Source organism: Ips typographus, linkage group LG3, assembly GCF_016097725.1.
Source record: "Ips typographus isolate SLU linkage group LG3, UJ_Ityp_2.0, whole genome shotgun sequence".
Lineage (NCBI taxonomy): Eukaryota > Metazoa > Arthropoda > Insecta > Coleoptera > Curculionidae > Ips > Ips typographus.
The window spans coordinates 4,023,471-4,048,745 of NC_138424.1; the positions used below are offsets into that span (position 1 = coordinate 4,023,471).

Sequence of the window (25,275 nt, forward strand, 5' to 3'; positions counted from 1 at the left end):
AGTCATAGAACTACGTATTTCCTATCATAGGATGCTCTTTCCTTTTAGGTAATATATTTTCGTTACTTTTTGCTGCACTTTCTTTTATATTTTCTAAAATTTCGTCTAGCTTTGGCCATTTTCACTGACTGGCAGGACTATCAGAGTCACATCATTCAGGTAAAATAATACCTTACTTTTAAATGCCAGAAACAGTAAATAATTGCTGAATTAGGTGAAACATAAAACATTGTATGCACCACAAGTGTTAGGGAGAGTATGTGTATAATGTCCATCAGGCCAAAACCGATCCTTCGGGCCATAGGCCCTGTGGCTGTTTTGGCCTTCAGGACATTATGTTCTCTCTAACGCCCTTGGCACATAAATAGCTATTAAAACGTTTTGTTTTAATATTATTGATAATTTTGTACGCTTCTAAAACAATACCCTATCGTGTACGTTTAAGCACAGTTTAACACAGGGATATCCTCAGCTATACACTTCTACTGCTAAAGATTGGTATACGCTAGCATATTGTTTATTAACCAATTTTTACAGACATTATTACACACTAATTTATTGAAGTAAACAAATTAATTTACTCTATACATTTCATAACAATTAACTAGAAAAATCGTCTTCATTGATCTTCTCCTCGCTGAACCTGTTATCATAGCTTTGGCTAGGTTTATACGTTTCCTCTTAAACGCACTTACAACAAAGTTTACTGATGTAAATCCGTGGCAAATGCACGTCTAACTGAATTCATTTGTGTAAATATGGTATTGTTGTTTACGAAGCAATGCAGTGCAAAAAGGTCAGCTACTCAGAAACTAGTTTGACTGTCGCTGGTGTAAACCGAGTTGTCTTTCAACATCGCCTGATTCTTATAGGGCGCGATCGTTTCGTCAAATGAAAAACTGATAAACCCGTCGTTCTCATTGATAAAAATTCGAAAATATCACAAACATATACATCGTATATAATCTTAGAACCGGCTCAAACCGAGTTTAGTCTTAGACAAGTTAGTGTCAAGGAATTTTTGGCAAATTGTTTTTTATGTCAACATGTTGGACGAGACCAGCACGAGTGTCGCGCCTAGTTTCGAGACGAGGAGTCACTCAAACCTGTCAAATCTGGAGAAAAACTGCAATCAAATTTTCGTGAAAGCTCCTGCTATTACAAGAGAGTTTTTCGAGAAAATCAATCATGAAGTGGTGCCGCAAAAAACTGCTTTTTTTGGGTATCAGATGAACACTAGAAAATTGATGGGTATGTTAAACTTAATTAAATTATAAATTGCAATCTTAAAAACATTTTAAATTACCGTTAGTGTTAGTAGAATTAAACATGTAGTTTAAACACCGGAATGTTTAATCTTTTTGTCGAGAAAGACATAGATATGAATTTATTTTGAAATTGTCCAAGATTGCTAAGTATTAAAAAAGATTAAGAAAATAACTTGTAATATTTTTTTAGTGAGTGGCAAAAAAATGTAGTGTTATCAAGTGAAACTCTGTTAAATGTTTTACAGAACATTCAATCAAAACTTTTTATGCAAATAGTAAAATGATTTCTCAAAATATACTGAATTAAAAATATTAGCAACCCTAAATTAAGTTTGAAAAAATACACGACTTAAATTAATATTTCTATTCATCATGGTAGCACTAGAAAAGCTGTTTAAGAACATGTTGCATCAAATCATAAACTAAATTAAGATAAAAAAAAAATTTAATGGTATATTCTGAAATAAAAAGTAACTTGATTAACTTTTGATATTTGAAAACATTATATTTTCTTGCAAAACACAGTTATTTAAGTTTTCAATTTAAAAAATACTTAATTGGTAGTTAAATGGATGGCCCAGATGGCTAGTACTGAACTGACCTTCCAAGAAACTCTAATCAAGCCGCTAATTAAATTAAAAGCACGTTTTGCAACCGATTTACCTTCTTATCAATTAATAAAACCAATAAACAATTACAAATGTGTAGGTTCAATGATGTAGGTCAGGTTTTCCAATCTTCGAAATGCATCTTCGCATACAGAAGTTAATTTCGGACTCAAAAATTTTTGTTTTCTATAGTTCTGGCGCCGAATATAACATTTGCCAATAAAGTTTGTCTTATCAGCTATTCAATTGGTTAATATTTAAAAAATAATGTTATCTATAACAAAACCTCGAAACACGATTGGTTAAATGCGAATCGCATGATTTCTAATATTTTTTCAACTATTGGCAAAGTTTTGCAATTCGTTTGATCAAAACAAGGTGGTTTGTTTACTTAGTTGAGCTAATATTGCACGCATAAAAAGGTCTTGAAAACCCAAAAACAAAATGATTTTAAATGGTCCCTGAGCTGCGATCAGTCTTTATGGTTGCTGTATGTAATTGACACTTTTGATAACCTTTAACAAGTCTAGACGCATCGTAAACCGTTTCTTCAAGTTTATTGGTGATAACTAAGAGATTCTCTAAAAATAAGTTCAGATGTATTGGAAATTTTGGTGAATTTAACAAACTCGAATGTTACATCTCTTTTACATTGATTACTTCTCAATGAAGGAGAGTAATCCTAAAAGTAAACATGACCACTTCTTGGAGTTGTTTATAACAATAATGAAACGACAATTTTACAATTTTTACAATGCGTATTTCTTCTCGCAATTTCAGTGATAACAGGATTGATTCTCCTTTTCATCTTCAGTACCATGGGTACCATCACCATGTGGTTCACTGATGCATTCCGTAAAAGTATGGAATCTTATATGATAATTTCCGAAGATTCACCAGCTTACTCTTTGTGGAAAGCGCCACCGTTAAAACCCTTAGTAAAAATCTATCTTTTTAATTACACTAACGTGAAGGAGTTTGAGTCAGGCGTTGTCAAGAAGCTAAACGTCCAAGAAACTGGACCGTACGTGTATTATGAGGAGTTGGAAAAAGTTAACGTAAAGTTTAGCAAAGTGGATGGGACGGTTTCCTACCAGGAAAAACGGAATTACCAGTAAGTTGAGTTGTTTAATGATTATATGAATTATACAGGGTGGTCCAGTTTTAAATGTCAATAATTCATCAATCGATAGCCCATCAAAAAACAAGTTGACATGCATTATGTCATTTTCCTGAAGAACGCTTCCTAAGGAAGGCACAGACCTCCAAAGTTCAGTTTAAAAAATCGTTTTTTTGCTACAACTGTCAGACCAATTTTGATGAAATTTGGAACAAGTAATTAAGAAATGAGTACTCGTTATGTTATGTGAATGACATTCTTCAAAATTGTTTATATGCGTCGATATAGGGGGATAGTCTTTATTTTCTACGCTCCCTGGATATTATTCAAAATTGACAAAAATATCTACTTGGGTTATTGTATTTTTTACTTTAAAATGGTTCAAAAGGATTCAAATCTGGTCATCTGTGAGATTAACGAGTTAATTTTTGACACTGAAAATAGTAAAAAAACAGGATTTTTGGACTAATGTTTACTGGCGTTCAATTTTTTAGACTATAAGTAGTGTAAAACTGATCATTCAATCAATTTTTTTATTCATTTAAACGCTGGTAACAATCTGAATTTTCGAACTATTTTAATTCTAAAAATTAGTGTTCAAGACTAATATCGTAGCATTTATGCCAAAATTGTTTACTTTCATCAATGAAGAGTCTAAAACTTAACTTTTACTATAAAAATAGTTTAAAATTCGATTTTTCAGTCTTAAAGTACAGTGAAGCGTCTACCAGTCAATTTAATACTGACAAAGCGTGAAATGGCATGTTTAAGCCTATGGAAAATATAAAAACAGTTTTTTAAGTCTGCTATGTCAAAAACTTGATTTTCTAAGCTGAAGCCCTAAAAATAGTCCAGAGTTATAAAAAATTTAAAAGCAAAGTAAGAAACTTGAAAAGTTAGTCTTCAAGTCAATTTTCATAATCTAATGTCAATATCCTGTATTAAGAATATTTTCAAGACTAAAATATTGAAATGTATTTTCAAATTATGAAACTTACCTCAAATCCAAATTTTAAGCTTTTGATGTCACTTTTCATTGGTTCAGAGTCACTTTTTGGTGTCCAAGAATTTTCAAGGTTGAAATGTTTGAATTTGTAGTAAAAAATTCTCGATAAAGTAGTTTTTCATGGCTACAAGTCAATTTTCACTACTAAAGTTTTTAACTTATCTGAAAACTATAACGACTCACTGAAAGAGAGTTTTTAAGCCTCTCAAGTCAATTGTCAAGGCTAAAGTCTTTCAATTTGTCTGAAAACTGGTTACAAATACAATTTTTAAGCTTCTCAAGTCAATTTTCACCGTTTAAAAGTAAATTTACTGGTTTCTAAGTCAATTTTCAAAACTAAAGTCTTTCAATTTGTCTGGAAACTATGAAAACTGGCTTCAAAGACATTTTTAAGCTTCTTAAGTCAATTTTCACCATTTTCAAGACAATTTTTAAGTTGGGTTGAGTTGGTTTTGGGCCTTTGAACGTAATAACTCAATTATCTCGTAAACGAAGTTTTAAATCAGAATTTTATAAGAGATACTTTATTTGTCAAATTGAACAAGTAAAGTAAAAAAAAAAACTGAAATTTTTGCAAAATATCCAGTGACATAGAGAATAAAGCAGAACAATGAAAACCATTATTGCTCCAGCGGTCTGACAGTTATGACAAGAAACCGATTTTCCTTGGGAAGCATTTTTCAGGAAAATGACATAGTGTATGTTAACTTATTTTTTTGATGGGCTGTCGAATGGTAAATTATTGACACTTAAAACTGCACCACCCTGTATAACCAATTAGGATAAGAAATTCGACTTTATGTAACGAACCCTGTTCCGCTTAGAGGGTGAGATATTTACATCTTTAAGATATTTTGTTTTTTCAGATTTAGTCCAAGCTTGTCCAAAGGGTCCAAAGACGATTTGATCACGGTGCCAAACATCCCATTATTGGCTGGGGCTGCCAAGGTTAAAACTGCCAACTTTATGGTACGTTTAAGTTACCAACCCTATTAAACCTCTTGTCGGAAGAACCCTTTACGACTCAGAAAATGGACAATTTTGTAAACGGATACGATGATAAGCTCTACGACTTGTCCAAAAGTTTATTAAAGTTTGAAGACAAACGGGTGTTTGACAATTTGGTAAGAACTAGAAATGTTTTGGTGCGTTTTATCTGCAATGTTTTGGTAATAATTAGGGTTGCTGGTGTGGAAGAAAGGCATCCAACCTGAAGTCTATACAGTAAATACTGGAGCGCACGACATTAACAAGTTGGGCCAAGTGGAGAAGTACAATGGAACACACACTACGATATTTGGGAGTCAGAGTCATGTAACAAAGTTCAGTCTTCTGATGGAGTGTTTTTTCCTTCGGATCAAGTGAAAGCGAAAAAGAATATTTCCTTTTTTATTCCTCAAATTTGTCGTAAGATTCCTGCACTATTTGTTGAGGAAACTCGTATGTTAGATGATAAAGTGCCTGTATACAGGTAAGGGTTGCTATTTTAGCATGTTTTGAAAAATTTAACGTTGGAACTTTTAGATACAAAGTACCTTTTGATGTCTTTGACAGTGTGGACAACAAAGATAACAAATGCTTTTGCGAACACGGTGTTACTTGCCCACCTAAGGGCTTGTTTAATGCGTCTTCTTGCACTTTTGGTAAGTCGTTTTCACCTCAATGTTTATAAAAGTTTCAATTTTTTTTTCTATGCAGGAGCTCCACTGTTTTTTCTCTTTGCCTCACTTCTTCAATGCTGACCCAACTCTCAAAGAAGCAATAACTGGACTAAACAGCCATCCAGATGTGCGCGACACCTACCTAGATTTGCACCCCAAGTTTGGAACCATGCTCAGGGGCAAAATCAAGCTTCAAGTTAATGTTAGGGTGGAAAAAAGTTATGGTGTTAGTGCTCTGAAAAATTATCCTGATGGACTGATGCTGCCCCTAGCTTGGGTAGAGTTTGTAAGTTATACAGGCTTCATAACATAAAATCAAAGCATAATTTTCAATACCCTTGCAGAGTTTGGACGATAAAGACCTTCCTGATGAAGTTATCCAGATGATCTATCAAATCACATTTACAATTCGGAACTTGGAATTGGGATTGAAGTACGGGTGTCTGTTAGGCAGTATGGTAACGTTAACTGGAATACTACTGGTGCTAAAGAAACATCATTCATCCAGATCTAGAGCCCACAGTATGCTGGAGCAAGTTGAAAGGACTTATTTGTAAATGTTGATTTTAACCGACAGTTTTCTGTGATAACTTCTTTCGAGTTCAAATCGGGAGAAACCTTGAAATGAGCGATATTCGCTCGAAGGAGTACCCGGATTTTTTGTTAATCTAAAATCGTTGATAATTAACCAAGAATTAATTGTTTTGTCTTTGCCACAGCCTATTGCATAAACAAATTATTTTTGCGATTAAAGTTAGAATCGGCCATGTTGGCGCCATATGCAAGACGTTATCTGGATTCTTTCAGAAACTGCTATATTCGTACGTAAATCAAAATGTTGTATACTTTTGATGGTGATGGCGGGGTTATCTTTATCAAAGTTTTCGTGGCCTTTTTAGTCACTTGACACCTGTTGCCAATCGCTGATAAGTATTGTTTTATCTTTATAGGCGGGTCTTGGTGATAATTATATTAATTTATCCTGGACCGTTTCGATTTGGATGGAGGTAAACAATAAGGCAGTTTAATTATGATGCAGACTGTTTTTGAGACTGAATTTAGTATCTAACAAAAAAGTTTTCAGAAAATTACTGAAACACCTGGTATAAGTTATGTATTCAGTTATTTTATAAGGAATAACTTTGATACATAACTAACTAAGACAAGTTGTAAGTTTAGCTCTAATGCCCATTCATTTTATTAATAAATATTGTTAAAAATGCTCAAGCAAGTTTAAAAAGGCATACTAAAATTGATATATTTATGTATATTTTTATCATTGGTGTTTTTTATATAATTATTTATATTTGATGTTAGATTAGTACTTTTGAATTAAAAAGTGTATTTAAAAGGAAACAATTTATTTTATTCAGGGAATTATTCAGGACTAGATCTATTGCATTTTTTTTTTCACTTTTTATTATTGGAACACCAACACAGTATAATATTGTATCAATTGCAAAAATAAATACCTAAATTACTCTCTTATAAAGATATTAAGGAAAATATAACTTGATTAGGCAACTTTACACCAACTTATACTAAAATCTACATTTGCATATGGCCGCTCTAAGATTTAAATTCTATAAATAAGAGAGGCTATGGACTCTAGATCACAAGTTTAACAGTCTTTGGTTCTCAATTGTCTTAAACAAGCACCTTCAAAGAGGTTCAACACGGCGAGACGAACTGTTCCATCTGGTCCATGTTGTCCTCTTTGACTAATTGACATTTGTACAGTCTAGGTTTAGGAACTTCTTTGATCAGGAGCAGCCTTAATAATATGTAAAACATACGAAACCTATCACTAAACATAGTATGGTGATGGGTAATTGGATGGAGGGTACTATTACGGCAGCGACGTAAACCAACCATTGCATATACCACGGTAATCCAACTTGGTGCTACAAAAGTAGTAATGTTGTATTTCTATTTTATCAATGTATATTGGAAATATTGGTCTTTTTTAAAAAATGCTGAAAACTGAAATGCAATATCGAAATAATAACTTGATTTTCTTCTGTTTGTTCTAAACCGTGACAATAACGCAATGTTTCTAGCCTGTGACTTTGTCAATCATATTCCTGATACGCTGCATTATTTTTGATTATTTATTTATAGGATAGTTACGTTTCATTGTATACTTACGTATTCAAACCAACCAGTAGGAATTACTGTATTTTTCAATTTTTTAAAAGGGGCCGTAAACCCGTCCATGTTTTTCATCATCAAGCTCACCTGAGCTCTGGCTTTCCCTTCCAAAGGTAGTCCAGTAGTCTAAAATGTAAAAAAATAAAACTCTAAATCAAATTATTACAGTTTAGCCTAGACTTTAACCTACAGGTTCGATTATCACATATGAACCGTGATCATGTTGGTTGGGGTTCAATCCCTCGTACATTTGCCACACTTTTTGGTCAGCGTTTAAGTAGTGTGGAAAACTCACAACCATTGGAAAACCTACAATTACAAAATGTGAAAAACTGTTTCAAGAATTCGTTTTGCATCAAAACTAACTTTGGGGAATGACCATCAATCAACCTGATCTCAAAAAAAGAACTTACCCCAATAACATGGAGAAGCATCTGCTAAACCATCAGGCAATCTTGGTTGCCCAGCAAAGCAATCTTGGTCACCTTCCCTGTTGTATGTCCAGTTGGCCAGTTCAAACCTGTAACCATTTACCCCATACCGCGACTCGTCTCCTGTAAAACTACAATTGGAAAACACGTCCTAACTTGAGATGTTTAAATACTCACGGACATATCGGATATCAGATTGTTTACAAACAGTTTTCTCCAGTAAGACAATTTGGACTCTTTGCTGATCATTTGAGGATAGCACAGTCCTTCCGATGCGTTCTTAAATGGAACCTGACATTTGGGGTTAGAAAAATGAGGTAGAAACTCGGAACCATCAAATTTGTCCACAGTGAAAAACTTTGAGTTACCATGTTTCTTTCCTATGAACACTGTAACAGTGTTTTCGAACCCCATATACACCTAAAGATTTCCATTTCTAATAAACTAAGACAATGAGTGAGATTATCAATGACTTACAATATTTAACAAGCCAGCATTTTTGGTGGGAACCAACGAAGGGGCAAATGTCTCAGCTGCTGACAGAATAGGATCACTGGAATTCAACAAGTAGTTTCGAATTGTCATATTGACAAAGGGTTTAGCCTTGTAGGTTTTTAGTATAGTGTTTAGTCCCCACTTCACAAAGAACGGTGAGTTTTGAAAGTATGCAGGAATTAACTATGATCAACTTGTTTAGTTAGGTAGACATTTAAAAGTTACTGAACTCACCAGCACTCCTAGATTAGGAGCTATAATAGTATCTTCTAAATTTATGGTGTTCATTTCAGGTAAATACTCCACGGATTTGTTGGAAACGTATGTTAAGGTTCCATTAGGGTTATGATGGGGGTATCGATGCGAAATTACCTCTCTGTTGAGTCGACGTAGTATTCAGCGTTAACAAATCTTATAAATTAAAATGCGTTACCTATAGATAATAGGGCCAATTTCTTGCAGCTTCATTTTCTTGTCAGATCCTTCAAGAAAACTTTCGGCGTTGGTAACATTGAAAATGTAAGCCTTAAGCAGGGCTACTTGAGGTGGATTAAACCACCATTCATACGGGGGAAATCCTGGAAACTTAGTTTAGTCTATTTGCAACTAACATTTTAGAGGTTCTTTAATTTTGGAGTATCAACCAATATAGGTAATATCAAAAGTAATTACCAGGAGTCATTTCCAGTCGAAAATTTAGCAACATATCCAGAGGAGTGTGAATGGATGTTAGTAAACCCCATCCTACGCACAGCGTTGTAACGAATAAAAGAATAAAGCTTTCTGAAAAAAGTTTCAAAAGATTCAATTTATTAAAAACAGAGTAATTACACACATACGCTGAAATTAGCATAATTAAAATTAACAAAACGTCAGAAACGAAGCAGACTGGAATTCATACAAAAAGTATCATTGTGCAATTATCAAATTACGCAGATGAACACGAGTCAACAGTCAACATCTCAATTAATCAAAATAACAAGTTAAAAGATCGTATTGTTATTACAATGCAAGTGAATGGCAGGTTTCACATGAATCTAATTTTCCCATACAACTGGGTTGTGCGGACGGGAAAAAAATTATATTGACTAATCTAGAGCAAAGGCTATTCAAATGCACTTTTGCTATAGGTTTTCAAAACGAATACAGCCAACATTCACCTTGAAAACGTGACTGTTACACCGCAACAAGAATGGTTTTATCAATAATGAGAATTGCCACCAGACCAGGGTATGTTTATTATTAGTGTAGGCAAGAATAAATTATTGTGTTTTGAAACTAATTGTATAAAACCTAAAAGTTTGATACAGACTGAAGAAGACTTACAGGCAGTATATAGAATTTACTTGAAAAAAAAGTAACGCAAAAATTCTAAAACCCAAAAGTAACTGGTTTATTTTTTCTTGTTATACAGTGTGGAACAGCCAAATGGAATAAATTCGATAACGAATAAATGAGAGCGTGTTGGGAAAAACGCTTGGACACGTCGATTTGTATTTTTAGATGCGCATTTATTAAAAAAATAAAAATTATATAGGGTGTGTCATGTGACAGTGGCCGATACCAACTTTCTTATTTTAAATACAACCCCCTGTATATTATAATTTTTTTGGATTCTTCCGAAAATTCTAGACATAATTCATGTACAATGTCCCATACCTATCTTCAACTGTTTCGGAAATATTAAGTGTTTTCAGATGTATTACTAAAATTAATATTAAAAAAAGAAAATTATTTTATTTCACAAATAATGTAAAAAAAAACAAAAAAACATTAATTTCAATGTAAGAGATGTTCAAAATGTTCGTGAAAATAAGTATTGAGTGTAATGTAGCGAATTTGTGAAATAAAATAATTTTCTTTTTTTAATGTTAATTGTTGTAATACATCTGAAAACACTTAAAATTTCCGAAACAGTTGAAGATAGGTATGGGACATTGTACATGAATTAGGTCTAGAATTTTCTGAAGAATCCAAAAAACTAATAATATACAGGGGGTTGTATTTAAAATAAGAAAGTTGGTATCGGCCACTGTCACATGACACACCCTATATAATTTTTATTTTTTTAATAAATGCGCATCTAAAAATACAAATCGACGTGTCCAAGCGTTTTTCCCAACACGCTCTCATTTATTCGTTATCGAATTTATTCCATTTGGCTGTTCCACACTGTATGTATATTAAAATGTCTTGTAAGATAAAAAGTAGGTCCTACTTACTACATCTGGAAGCTCTGTGATTTATCCTTAGACGTCCATTTTTCCAACTAATCAGTGTTCGAGCTTTTGTTAGGATACTTGCGGATTGTCTAAAGTTAATATCTTCTAGTTTAGAGCCCCGTCTTGACTGGATGGTAGGTAAAACCACTATTTGTTTTTTGAGCACCATTGTACCTGCAACGAGTACCTTAATAACACGAAAGCTCTCCAGCTCGAATGAACATTTTAAAGTAAATTAGGTAATTAGGTGTTATCCACGATCATAATAATAGTTTAATTAAGTTTACGAATAATTACGCTGTGTTTGGACTGACTTTTTAATTTCACGTTTTTGGATACTGCTTGAACTCAAATTTTTCAATGTTTGCTTATTGAATTACTGTAATTTTGTCACGAGTTTCAAAATAGGTGATTGAAACATGGTACACGTAAATGTCTAATTGATAGTAAGATGTTTATGAGTGTTAGTTTTCACTTGTAAAATTAAAAACTACCTTAGAAATAGTGTTATAGTAAAAAAGGTAAAACTTACTTCAATATTGTGAACAAACTTTATACTTTTTGATAGTGGGCAAATTTACTCAAAAACTACCATCTATTTATTACTTAGCAAATACAGTACGCCGTACAGTTAAGTGATTAAAGTGGGAAACTCTTTGATCCGAACTGAAATTTGTATTGAGTTGTAATTTTTACATTTCAATCCTGATGCTATAATGCAAATTTAGGTTGTTTGTGTGTTGCAAACGCAACCCAGTATAACAATAACAATTTATATTATGCAGTTTCTCAACTGAAAACTCTGAAAAAATTTACTAATATACAAGGTGCGGTTAATATACCAAACAAAATTTAAAAAAAATTAAGATTTATTCTTCACTTTAATCAAAGTTTTAGAAAAAAACCGATTTGACAAGCGCCCACGCTGTTCTAAGTGGACACGCTGTATACGAAGTATACAGTGAAGTTGGAACTAAATTTTTTCATTAACTGATAATGTTTACACTTGGTTAAAGTTTAAATAATATCAATCAGAACGGAATAATATGAGTAATCCCGGTCTTCCATAAAAATGATAAGTTTGCTTATTAAGACCTTGTTGTACAGCGTGACAAATATTTTATTTAGATTTCTGGATTGATATTCTGTATAATAAAAACTGTAATATTTCACCATTAGAAATTATCCTAAATTTTTATTTCTGTACAAAGCCTGTCATTATACTTGTTGGTGTATCAGAAATAATGGCTGATTTCACTACATAGTTATCTATTTGATTGAAGGTACTTGTATTTTCTAGAAGCTTTATTAATGTACCATTCTATTTGCTCTTCAAGCTGGACTTTTATATTCACAATACGTTTTTTTGTCCTGTTTTAATACGACTTTCACTGTTTGAAGCAGGTTACATTCATAACAGAAAACGGCACTGATGAATGGCAAACGGAATTTTTTTGCAAATTCCTATGTCGTCAAATAGCTTTTTTTTATATGGTGAAGTCGTGACCTAACAGCACGTCTAGCATTTTACGGTTTCTAATTATCGATAGTAAATTTACGACCTTTTCTATGAATATTCTGAAAAGTTGCTACTTTTTTCGTTCGCCAAGATGAGCGTTTATTATTAAATACGAAATAACTGCTTATTTTCGTTGACCATCAGGAAATCATCAACAATAACCTTAGGTTTAGGTACCGCATCAATGGGCTTCAATAACTTACTGTTCTCGATCTTAAACTCTATAATCTTCATAAAGATAACTTTTAAAGTGAACAAGTTTAAATTTTAATAATAAAAATATAAAATACATCGTTCAGGTCAAGGTAAGTCTTGAATGAGTAACGGATTATACCCACTGTAGTTAAAAAAATAAAATAAATAATAAACACAATAAACTGAATTAAAAAAAGCACTACAACATACACCTATATGAAGAAACTTATAAGATTGCAGGAAATTTGGAACATATTTTTTTATGTAACCAATCACAGAAAGTCCAATTTTTGTGTAATGAATTAGTATTGTAAATTTAAGCTTTACACCTTGTATAAAATTTGGAAACGATATGCAGATATGAAAATTAGAAAATCATATTTTTTTACGACTATGTTATCACTTTTTTGGTACTACTATACAATTCTTCTTTATTGAAATCATTAATATTTCCTAAAAGCCATCCTTTTTGAAACAAAAGGTGTGGTAGAATATAATTATTATTATTTTGAGTGAGTGTTTTGTTATTTTGAGTTATCATCTCGAATGATAGTGAAAACGTCATTCTCAGAGCATAAAAGTCATACTTTTTGCGCATAATACATAAATAACTATTATGGCTAATATTTATTTCATGAATAAACAATTACGGAGTTTCCATTATGTATTAACAGAGTTGTTTTACTAATGATTATTATGTGTTTTACGACGTACAATAACAGTCATTATACCTTAGATCAATCATGACACTTATTTTAGGCAGACTCTTCAGACTTCTAAGTGCTCTAAAAATTTTTCAATAAAAAGAAACAATCGCAACAACAAAAAAAATATTTTATAATTTACAATAAGTGAAGGTAAGAACTGAAAAATTAGTCCACCGCTTCTAAATCATGTGCAAGCCAATTAAATTAAAAAACATACATTAAGTCATCCAAATTTTAGCATTGAGCATTAATTATTCACTTTTATCGATATTTTTAATTAACAAGTCAATAAACTTTACACAAAGCATTTAATAATGCTGGTGCAATTCTATTTAGTATACAAGGTGGCCAAGAAAGGTCGCAGTTAATACGTTATTACTGCGCTATAAACGAACGTTTACTAGAGTTTTGTAAGTCCGTTAATCATTGCAATGAGTTTTTATTTGACATTAATGGTTGTTTAAAGTTTGGTACAGAGACTACAAAAAGGGTAAAAATTATACGTATAAATCAAGTTAAATAATATGTAATTGAGTATTAACAGCACGTTTATTTGCGTTCACGTAATTCAGAGTCATTATTTTAGCTATTCAAAAAAATTTATGTAAAATTAGATGATAAAAAAAAAATCAAAAAAACAATACTTACAGACTGTATGTGACAGGAATAATTAAAATCACCAGAGAGCGTTAACGGTCATCACAATCAAACCCGGCAAATGGTACTCGCTTAACTTCCTCGTCGGTTTTATGGTTGTTTTAAAGCGACGCTTAATAATTTAATCCCAATCCGAGAAGTCAATAGTACCACCGACACCCACTGTTACCTTTCTGCTTGTAACGAACTTACATCAGTAACCTTCGGTCCCTGCCATTGGCCGTTAATTCTTAATAGTCTGAGGTATTGATTGGGCAAGACCTAATAATTAGCCACGACCAAGAACACTTAGCAAACTGCAATTTTGCTGACATAGAAAAAAAAAACTTGAATGCATTAAAAACTTTTGCGACCTCGTCAAACAACAGAAAGTGCGTGCTATTGTGATTGTTTATGACTTACAAGTGGTTTTGTGTTATGTAAAATACTAGTAAAACTAGAACCGATTGAAAATCTTCGCAGAATCAGCTTTGATTGTTTTTTTAAGCCATTAACATGTTATAAACTTTTGGCAAGAGTATTTGTCCATACTCGACAAATATTAGCGCGAATAAGTACTAGCGAATTTGCTATGTTGGAAAAGTACTAATTGTTTGTAATGTTTGTTATTTATTCTGTTCCGTTCAAAAGATACTTTAACATTATTTGGTATATTTAAACCTCATGTAAACGGCGGATTAGAAGAAACCTTTCCTTATTGACAGTAAACAGAAATGACTTTGTTCTGTAGATATTTGTCACATATCGCCTAATCAAAATTTGTGACGTTATTATTGTTATTAGTGTCAGTACAAACTGTATATCGTCTAAACACTAGGTTTGACTTGTCTAACACTTATTGCTTGTAACCAGTTTTTTTTCAAATTGCCTTTACGTGTTTTTGTTAAGTTTCTGAATACCTACTATATCAATATGTTGCTCAGACCTTTTGTTAACCATAAATTTTATCGACATATACAAGTCATACCAGGATTAGTAATATATTAGCTACATTTTCAATTAATTTGCGCTTTGCGAGAAATATTTTTCTCAAAACATTTGTTCTAAACTTGACTGGAAAACGGATAATTGCATTAAACTGTTACTATAATTGTTACCTTGTTGAACGTTTTTAGAAATAAACGTTGTCTTACCGCTTTATGAATTAGGTGACGATATCTGACAATTGAGGGCCAGATAAGATGGCTCATTTATCATACAGCAAATTTATTATCATCAGTCAAATTTCGTTCTGTCAATTGTGCTTTTGACACATTCTCTAACCTGATAAGAAAATTACAATAGCAAAAATCTAAACCTATTTTTAAAGCCATTGGACATTGTTTGTAATGTGGTATGTGGTAAAGTGATGTGGACACAATATAATAAAAAACCATTTGACTATGTTTCAGTACTTTGCTCGTTAGACAGATGGCAATTAAATTACAACCAAGATGGCTATGTTCTGACATTAGTAACGCAAGTTAAACTCTGAAAAGTACATACTGGCCGCATTCGTTTTCACGCTCCATGGAGCGAGCAGAGCGTTTTTGACGTCACGATGACGTAATTTGACAAAACCATAATTGGACCAACTGTCAAATTACGTCATTCTTACGTCACATCTTTGTTTCTCGCAGCTGACGACTCCTATTTCACCAACATTTCTAAGAAAATGTCGGTCAGTAAAACCAAAATAACCACTTTTAGGAAAAAAAGAAGTTGGTAATGTTAGTATGTCAAATTACTATTTTTGCTTTATTGTGCAAAGCACAATACACAACACAAAATCAATGAACATTAATAATATTTATGTTATTAGGAGTAGAAGAGATCTTTAAGTGAGTGCAAGCACACCTATTCACTGAATGAATGATGATTAAACTGAAACTCTCATGATCACGTGATTTTCAAGGCACAAGTTTCCAAAATTTTTCAAAGCATTTGTAGGTTAAAAATTTGTGGTCTAATTCCAGGCATGCGTGTTTTTTCACCTGCTTGACGTCATTCTCAAAGGGTAAAATTTTGACTTAGAGAGTAGTTTTTCTGTTTTTACCTCTTATATACAAGGCGTTTCAAATTATTCTATGATCTTTAAAAATTGCAAAATTGCTTCATTAATGAAATACAGGGTGATCTTCTTCTGTGAAGTGAACTGTGACAGATACAAAAAAAGTTGACAAAAAGAAGACAAGAAAAAAAAAAGTTTGGAAAGGAGAAAGGGCTCTCCTTTCTTTTGATATTGCTTTTAACAAAGTTATTTTGAATGTTCTAAGCATTTAGTCTTAATAAGTAACTATAAATAACACTAAACATTGATTTACTAATATATTCATAATGTAAAATATCATAAAAAGTAATCAATAAAATGACTATAACAACTTACTCAACTTAAGTAAAAAGTTAATGGTACTTGCTAAAAAAAATTGCTCTCCTTTTTGTAGCTTTTGTCACTTAAGGAAGGAAAAAAATTTTGAGAACATTTTTATAGACTTTTTCCTCAATTCCACACTGCGATTATTATTATTATACTAACAACCTAACTATACAAAATTACCCAATACTAGACGTCTATGACACTATTCACACACGTAAAGTAGATTATATAAAAAAAATATTTACATGTTTTTACTACTCTGAAGTAGTTTGTTAAGTACACCTACACCTAAAATTCAGCTTGTTCCTAAAATTTTACTTTGTCGTTGTTTTAATTATTGTATTATTACATTTAATTAGCTGTTACAATGTTTTGTTTTAAGTAAATAAATCCCCTAGGTTATTTGACTAACCAAAGAGTTAATGAAATTTATTAGACTAGAATTTTTATTACCCAAAAAGGGACCAACAAAAAATTCTTGCTACTTCAAACTATTGTTCAAAAAAATCTATCACAGAAGTACCTTCAATTTAGCCTATCGCAAAAAAATTTTGTTTTGGCTGTGTTGCCGATTACATCGTAAAAATTAAATTACAAAGAATTTGTCAATTGAGCAAAATCCACTCTTTTAGCGGAAAAAAGTGAATAGAAAAACAAAAAATAAATAATAAACTAGTCGGCGTAGTCTCAGTATTTAGGCACGTTTCCCAATTGTACATCTTTGCCCTTATTGGGCGGGGAGCCCACGTGACCGGTGGCCAATTGCAGCGAGTTTAATCGATTGGCACCACGTACCAACCGCCAGATGGCCACGATCAAAAGAAGAATACCGGCGGCAAATAGCACACCAGAAAGGGTGGCGTGAGCAATGGGCGGCACTGATGTGGCCAGTTTCATCAGTCCAGTCATTTCTTCAGGAAGTTCATCCAAACCCTAAAAAACATATTATTTTAAAAGTGGTTCCGACGATTTTCAAAAAAATGTATTTATACCATACTTTTGCAACATGCTGTGTAATTTTAATGACTTATTATTTAAATATTACCTCTTCGAACCACATAATGGGGAACACAATATCGGGGAAGGTGGCCACTTGCTTAATATCGACAACCTGAGATACGGCCAGGTTAATTTGGATTCTCGCTTTGGCTCTCATTGCAGTACCCATTAACTAAACATAAACCACAAATGAATTTGAACTTAATACTTTTTCCGTCGACCATGATAACGAATGCAAAATGCATTTTTCAATTTATTTAATTTACTTTAATGCACGATTTTATCATAGGCAACCAATTACGCTCATAGTATCCATCCTTCTTTATTTGATTAAATAGAGAGAAATAGACGCACATTATTTAGTTGGCATCCACCACCGCCTACTATACTAGAAAGCCTAGAAGGTGTTTGTCAAAAATTCCAATATGGCGGAAATAGTAGTGACAGTTTGCATTTGTTTCTATTGTGGAAATTGAGTTTTTTAGGATTAGATGAACTTTTACGGTTTAAAATCAAAACTTGAGCTTATTTGCGTAAGTTATTTTTGTTTGCTGCCGTTCATAAGTTTTTCAAGCCACATTCTAACAGCAATTCAGGATAAAGCTCAACCGTGTCAGTTTTTTACTTTACAAAAAACCGGATCTAACTCAACAGTGGTTGAACACTTGAAGTGGGATGATTTTACTCCAACACTATATTCAATGGTAGGTACAAGTGCTTTCGTACAGTAAACTTATTAGGTACTTGTTACATGCACAGGTATGTGAGTTACATTTTAAAGCATCCTTCATTGTGAGAGCAATAAAAATAATTTTGAATGAATGTTCTTGGTAATGACATAAGAACGATTTACCAGTTTTGCTTACCTAGTTTCAAAGATTTACAGATTTTCTTACATTGAACAGTGTTTAAACTAGTTTGCTGTGTGTTGTACTTTCCAGGACAAATGTTCTAACCAATTTGTTTAGGCTGGACTTGATTGTGTATAAAAAAGCTATCTATACATATCTGGATCAGGAATGAACCTTTTTTGAGTTTTCACTCACAACTTGCAATCAACTACACGAAACAATTAAAAAAAAACATTTTTTACCGAATCCGGATACGTTTGTGTATAAAACGAAAACCGCTAACGCCGCCATTAAAGCCGGATTTATAGATTTGCGTAGCGTAACACAACGCAATCCTAGCGCATCGTAAGAAAGTTGAATCATCCAGAATATGTTGATCAATTTATAGATGCACAAGCGTAGCGTAGCACAACATAAGTACAACGCAGCGCATCGCAAGAGTTGGTAATTTTCAACTTTTACGCTACGCTTGCGCTGTGCATTCAAGAAAAATGTCACTTGTCGCTTGTCAGTCTTTGTTTGACGCGCATGTATTCAAAGGAACTCACATCTTAAACAAATGAATCTATAAATTGCACTACGTAAGAAAATTGCGCTATGCTGTGCTACGCTGCGCTAGGATTGCGTTGTGTTACGCTACGCAAATCTATAAATCCGGCTTAAAAGTGACATTTTAGGCTTTCTAGTATAGAGGGCGGTGCATCCACCATTACCGACAGAACTAACTGTCACTGTCATTGTCAAGGGTGCCTATGATGGCCTATGGTTGCCGTGTTGCGTATACACAAAGAACAACTGACAATTAGTTTTTCAAACTTTCTAGGATAATAAACGTTCATTATAGAGTACAGTCGACGGAAAAATTTTGTAAACTCTTATATTAATTGGCGATTAATAATCTCAATTTTATTAACGCGTTCACTGCGTTCATGCGTTAAACCATTTCGATCATTAATTCATTAATACACTAGTTGTTTAAATAACTATTAATACAAATTGACAAAAAATTAAGAGAAAAAACTTACGGGCTGCACGTCAATGAAAAACTTATGTTTCTCTTCACTGGGCGGACTTATTCCTTCCACTGCCGTCCTGTAACTGTCATTGGCCATATAGAAATGCGGGAATGACAAGAGAATTGGAGAATCTAAAATCAAAAAATTGTTAATTGTATAAAATGATTTTACCAGCTTTAATCAAGCTTTTATAGCATTTTATAAAAAAAACGTTATTATTAATACTCAGTACTATAAGATATTTTTAATATAAAAAATAGATAAGGTAGATTCAAAAAGATCGTGAACAGCCTATAGAGTAGAAATTTCACTGATTAAAATAAATATATGCTACAGTTTAATCGAATATCAGTGATTATGTTGTCAATACTTACCATATTGGCAAAGAGAAACATTGAAAAACCCAGAAGGGGCACAAGGGGGTCCCTGAGGACAGAAACACAAATTATCCGGATTTTCTTCCACACTTCCGAACACATTTTTCGGTGGAGTGAATCGATAGGCTGGCACGTCGTTTGCTCCCATAACTTCTTTTTCGAATCTAAAACGTTCAGGTTTAGTATATGTTGCCAAATGTTGAAAAATATAAATCAAGCTTACACTAATGGTAGTTTTCTGCACAGATCTTGTCGAAAATGTGAATAGTCGATTCTTTCGTAATGTGAGGGGGAAGATGGACCCATCGGAAGCCATAATATCGTTGCATCTCTCTTCGGTATAGTGCGATAACTGGGAAGCGCCGTTGAACTTGTCGATTAATCCATATTTTGTAATGTCACCGGAGCCAGTAAACATAGTTACCGAATCTTTTGAGGTACCGTTTTTCTACAAAAAAACACTCACATTACTCACTTACCAAAAACTAATCTCAACCCAGAAACTTACATTATACATTAGTCCAAACTCCTCGTACGGTAATTTTTGTTCTTTTGGCACGACATCCTTGGCCAACTTCAGCAAAGGATCCTCGTAGCCCCATAACAGCTGACCGACGGACACTTCGACGAAAGGCTTAATTTTCAAAATGTCCATTATACTGGCCATGGCCAATCTAAGAAAACGTGCAGCATGTTTAGACTGTGACGTTGCGCTCTAAAAAACCCAAGTATAAGATCGTATTGCAAAATTTATCGAATTTCAGAACTACCAGCATTGGAATGTTAGGCACCACAACCACGTCATCTTCTGACCTACAGAAAGGGATTCGTCGAAATAATAGATCTTCTCCTGGTGGAAGGTTACAGTTTCGTTATCGTGGAATGTGTGTTTTCTTTTCCCATTTTTCCCTAAATCGAATAAAATGTTTAATTGGAAAATGTGTAAATATAGTGCTTATTTTTAACATGTGAAATAATTCTTGAAAAATGGCACATGACTTGACAAACTGACAAAGTCTATATAAAGAGATATTAAAAAAAGTAAATACTGTTAATGCATGAAGGCAATTTTTACTTTCACACTTAAGTATAAATATTTAAATAATCAGTTATTGAACTTAACTGTAAAACTTGTTCTGCTGTATTAATATTTTAAAGTCAAGTAAAAGTTAATTTCAAATTAAACAAACAATTCAAACTAAAAATTTATTTAGGAATCATTGAAAGTTAATTTTTCTTAAAGAACTGACTGGTAATTTATTTCAACCTCAAATTTAGTAGGAAATCACCAGTCCATATAAAAGCCTTGATAAAAATTTAACCGATATTTAAATGTCGGAAATGATGAAGATTGTAACCTAAAAAAAAGACTTTTGTGTTCAAAGTGTGTGTTGGAATTTACCGTATTCTTAGGTTGCAAAATTTAATAGAATATGTAAAACATCTGAGAAGGAAAAATTTGTCACTATGTGGCATAACAGATGAGTGAAGAAAATATTGCGTCAGCAGCTGGTCGAATGGCAAATTGTTCACATAACTGTCGGTGTAATTTTCTTCGACAACCCATATTATTGGGTAATCGCCATATTTGAAGAGCCATTACAACACACGTGTTATTTTATCTCTTTACGCGATATGTGTGTGTCGACTTTTTAGCTAAAATAATAATCCCGTAATAATTTATAAATAACACACTGGTTCAGATGCGAAGAGAAAGCCACTCGTAAGTGGGATAAGTCGGTTCACTTATGCTATTTCCATACCAGCAACTGCCCACTTACCGTCATAGTTGCATAATTATTCAGTATTGACTTGTTCTGATTATGTATTGATAGAGTGCCAATACTATGGTGTGTGTAGAATTCAATCTTATTGAAACATTTACTTATTCTATCATCTCTATTATAATAAACTTTCTAGTTAGTGGTGATTTTAATAACATATTAATAAATAAAATTTACGTAGTGCTGCACCCCGCAAACAAGAGTTCAGCGTGAAGATCGGTTTCATATAGCGAGTGTCGTTGGTTAAGTAACACATTTTAAGAAGAAAGTTATGGTTACATACGATCTTAACTGGTAAAGATGATGAAACAGATTTTTAGTTTTCATCTTTTATAATACCAGCCTAAAGGCTAGTATATGAGGAAACAACCTTTACTTGAGTATATTGACTAAGCGAAAGAGGGTTCAGAGAATATAATAAAATATACTAATGACGCTTTGATATATCAAAACAACATGTTAATTAACACATTCTGCCCTAGTCCATTTTGTTAACTAGCCCTAGTTAACTTTAATATTGAATCTATAAAAAGGAATTTATAAATACTTACACGTAAACATAGGGACCTAACTCGTCTAGAATGGGTTTAGTACCATTATTTAAGAACTCATCCGCATTGGTAACGTTATAGATGTAGATTTTGATCGTTGGTACCACCGGAGGTTTCGCCCACCATTCTGTAGTTTGCGATCCAGCCCTCAGTGTAACTTCCTAGAAAACATATTGCCTCATTCATTATTGTTGTATCAACTGCAAAATTCTTCTAATAACCTTCAAAGAATGTAAGTAAATAAGGTGGGTCCACCTGCTCCACAATTATTATTACTCACACTCCAACCAGGATTCTGTTGTAGGTATTGTGTTGATCGAAATCTTTAGCTTTTTTTTTCTGCTCTTCAGAAGAATAAATGTGCTGTATATTATTAATAATGAATTTACGGTTACCTCAGTTGTAATTCATGCTTTGGCGATACGAAAAAATGCCAAGGTCGCTTTTAGCGCCTGTGAATTAGACAATCTTACTATTAAGTATACATTATAACACTGTGTGACTGGAAATTGTGATTCTAGTATAAAGTTAATTTACATTATTTAACTTTGGTACGTTTTTCATATATAGAATAATTTGGGATTTCGGCAGAAACGAGTCGTTTAGACGAAAACAAAATTTGCATTTTAGATTTAACCACAAAAGTATGATGTTTAGTAATATACCAAAATAGTATACAGGAAGTAAAATCATGTAGTTTTTTTAGTCTCTGTTTAAATTGGTTCAGTTTCCGATATAATTATCACACAATATAATTATTAAGTAGATAAAGTATCTAAAACATAATAAAATCAACTTAACTTTAATATTATATTGATCAACTACAATTTTTGCGGATGGTAAAATAAAAACTCGGGTTTCTTCTGTTTTATATTGTAAATGAGCATTAAACTATTAGGGATGTGAATTAGGAGTTAGGCGAACAACCTTCTCTATGATTAAAGTAGTATTTCATTTAGCAGGCTGATATTTTATTTATTTTTGTCTTTACTTTCTTGGAACAGTTGACTTTAACCACTATCCGGTAATACCAGCTTTTTTGTGTATGTTTGCAGCATTGACAATGCCTTAGAAAAAACAATAATGTTAATTCCGTAACAAAAATTGCGGATTTCAAGTCTTCTGCTTTCACTTTCTTTTCGAAAAAACACAAAATTCTTCACACTGACTAGTCGAATTGATTCTCTTTTAATCAATCAAAGCCACAAGCGTCAACAGTGTAATTTTATTATAAAGCACACTGTTCAGTTCAGGTAAAGAAACCCGCCTTTTCCATACCGGTTTCAAATTTACTTTCACACAACCTATTTTAATTTTGCCGCTATTTAGTAAATTATTTTAATTAATATAATATTCCATATTATTATTATGTTTTTCGAATGTACTCGTGTGCTTGAGTTATTTAATCAGTAGATTGCTAATCACCAAGGATTTTACAGGCTTTGCTGTAATAGTAGTATAATGTTTTCTCTACTAATTTAAAGACCAAACTGACCAAACAAAAAACCATTCCGAGTCTTGTCTCGTGTAAAAATAAGGTTAACGTAGAAAACGCAAACTTCACAATAATTCTTGATTGCGGCGAATTGCGGAATGCGATAAACCTTGCGATTATGTATTTGTAACAAGCCAGATTTCAATTACATAAACAATCCTCACGGTTCTGTACAGTTATTATTAGCAATTCCAATTCAGTTTTTGATGAAAACGAAATACAATACCCCTTATTTGTTGATATGATTAACAGAAATAAGTCAGGAAGACGAGAATCATTCTTATTGTATTGCGTATATGGCAATTTTCCTTATATTGTATAATCACTGCCGTTTAAGTTGCAACAGCACTTTTAGAGTCTAATAGTAAAAAAAACATCAAAATTACTTACATGATTTACTACCAGATTGACCCAGTCCATAAAGAAAATGGCTACAATAACACCGAAGAGGATTATACCCACTGAGACTGCTACAACAAACCCTGAAATAAATAATTTTTATTAATGAGTTAGTTGTCACCATGAAATGGGTATGACAACCCCATTTAAAAGCATGCCGGGTCATTTTAGGGGACACGGTAAAAATTTCAGTTGTAGATTGGCTTATTATATCGATGCAACCAATCCATGCCATAGTATAAATTATTGTAAAGAAAGAGTATAAAAAAATAAAGCTAGTTAAAAGTCTAACTGACACGAAAATCATCCGTCAAGAAGTTTATTTTTAAACTTCAAACCCTGCAAATCAAAACTAAAATAAGCTGTTTTGTAGTAATATAAGTTTTCTACTAAACATGCTTAGAAAATCAAAAATTGAAAAGAAATATGTCAAAGTACGATAATAATTATTGATGTCGACTACTTAGACTACACATTTACTGCTAGTTTTTCGAACCGTTTACTCAGGTACTTAATATTTAAAACGTAAATTTTCCTTGTAATTACTTTGCAAATAACTAAATATCCTACGATTAGTGACCGATGACAATCATTAACTGGTTAATGAGCGTTACGCAATTAACAGCGCATAATTACGTGCAGTTTTTGGTAATTTTCAGAGGCAAAGTTTATATAGAAAGAAACCGCAAATCAATTATGTATTTTGACAAATTACACTTTTAAATACTCATTATAACTATCATTCGCCTTTGGTCAGGGCATCAAAATTTCTGCAATGAAATCAAGGGTACCTACATACATTTGGAATATTTGTGTTGCTTTGCCAAGTCGATAGTTGGGTGGCATTGAATTTTACGCACGACATCTGCATAAGTTAAGTGTACCAAAACCAAAATTAACCTTGTATCATCTAATCAAGGATTTTTACAATTTAATGAGTTTACATTTCAAACTGAATGACAAGACTATGAAACATGACAAAAATAAATTTTCGACCACCAACTCGCCTGTTGACATTCAAGACGCATCAAAGCAACGTCCGCTAATTAATCGAAGTTTAATGGTTTTCCTTGGAAATTGTATTTGGCTACACTGAAAAAGTATGTCTAAATGATACATCGAACCCATAATGCACGAGGATTTTTTTTGTAAATTATCGCTAACGTGTGCGCAGAATGTTTAATTTGCTAACTGATGGCTAAACGGTTTCAAGGTTGATACGAGCTTTGCATCAATCATTATCAACTGAACTTTTCTATCAAGAATAGTATTATCTAAAACTAGAAGAGTACAATGTCTTGGTTTATTAACCACCATTAGCATCGTACTACTTACAACTTAATTCACAACAGTTACGCAACTTTTTACTGTAACTTTCACATTCTGCTAGTCACGGTGCATCGTTTC

General features: G+C 32.7%; 3 protein-coding genes across 3 annotated transcripts; 1 reads left to right on the forward strand and 2 right to left on the reverse strand.

The window, feature by feature from the left end:
- The first annotated feature begins 499 nt into the window (after positions 1–499).
- Positions 500–6,774, forward strand: LOC145726333 (scavenger receptor class B member 1-like). Its single transcript, XM_081975389.1, is given in 10 exon segments — positions 500–1,251; positions 2,657–2,990; positions 4,869–4,987; positions 4,990–5,123; positions 5,179–5,281; positions 5,284–5,473; positions 5,527–5,645; positions 5,701–5,711; positions 5,713–5,949; positions 6,008–6,774. Coding segments are annotated over 10 exon segments (1,665 nt in total). The 5' UTR covers positions 500–1,046; the 3' UTR covers positions 6,221–6,774.
- A 283-nt stretch (positions 6,775–7,057) lies between these two features.
- Positions 7,058–14,426, reverse strand: LOC145726304 (scavenger receptor class B member 1-like). Its single transcript, XM_081975345.1, is given in 12 exon segments — positions 7,058–7,567; positions 7,812–7,940; positions 8,005–8,123; positions 8,228–8,368; positions 8,423–8,455; positions 8,458–8,665; positions 8,723–8,923; positions 8,975–9,116; positions 9,174–9,318; positions 9,413–9,523; positions 10,963–11,136; positions 14,032–14,426. Coding segments are annotated over 11 exon segments (1,527 nt in total). The 5' UTR covers positions 11,132–11,136; positions 14,032–14,426; the 3' UTR covers positions 7,058–7,438.
- Positions 14,427–16,400: 1,974 nt separating this feature from the next.
- On the reverse strand, positions 16,401–24,166 carry LOC145726302 (scavenger receptor class B member 1-like). Its single transcript, XM_081975343.1, is given in 14 exon segments — positions 16,401–17,329; positions 17,442–17,567; positions 19,272–19,393; positions 19,637–19,803; positions 19,863–19,890; positions 19,893–19,934; positions 19,937–20,087; positions 20,148–20,354; positions 20,410–20,450; positions 20,453–20,520; positions 20,522–20,548; positions 21,975–22,135; positions 23,860–23,951; positions 24,010–24,166. Coding segments are annotated over 14 exon segments (1,572 nt in total). The 5' UTR covers positions 24,104–24,166; the 3' UTR covers positions 16,401–17,083.
- Between the last annotated feature and the right edge of the window lie 1,109 nt (positions 24,167–25,275).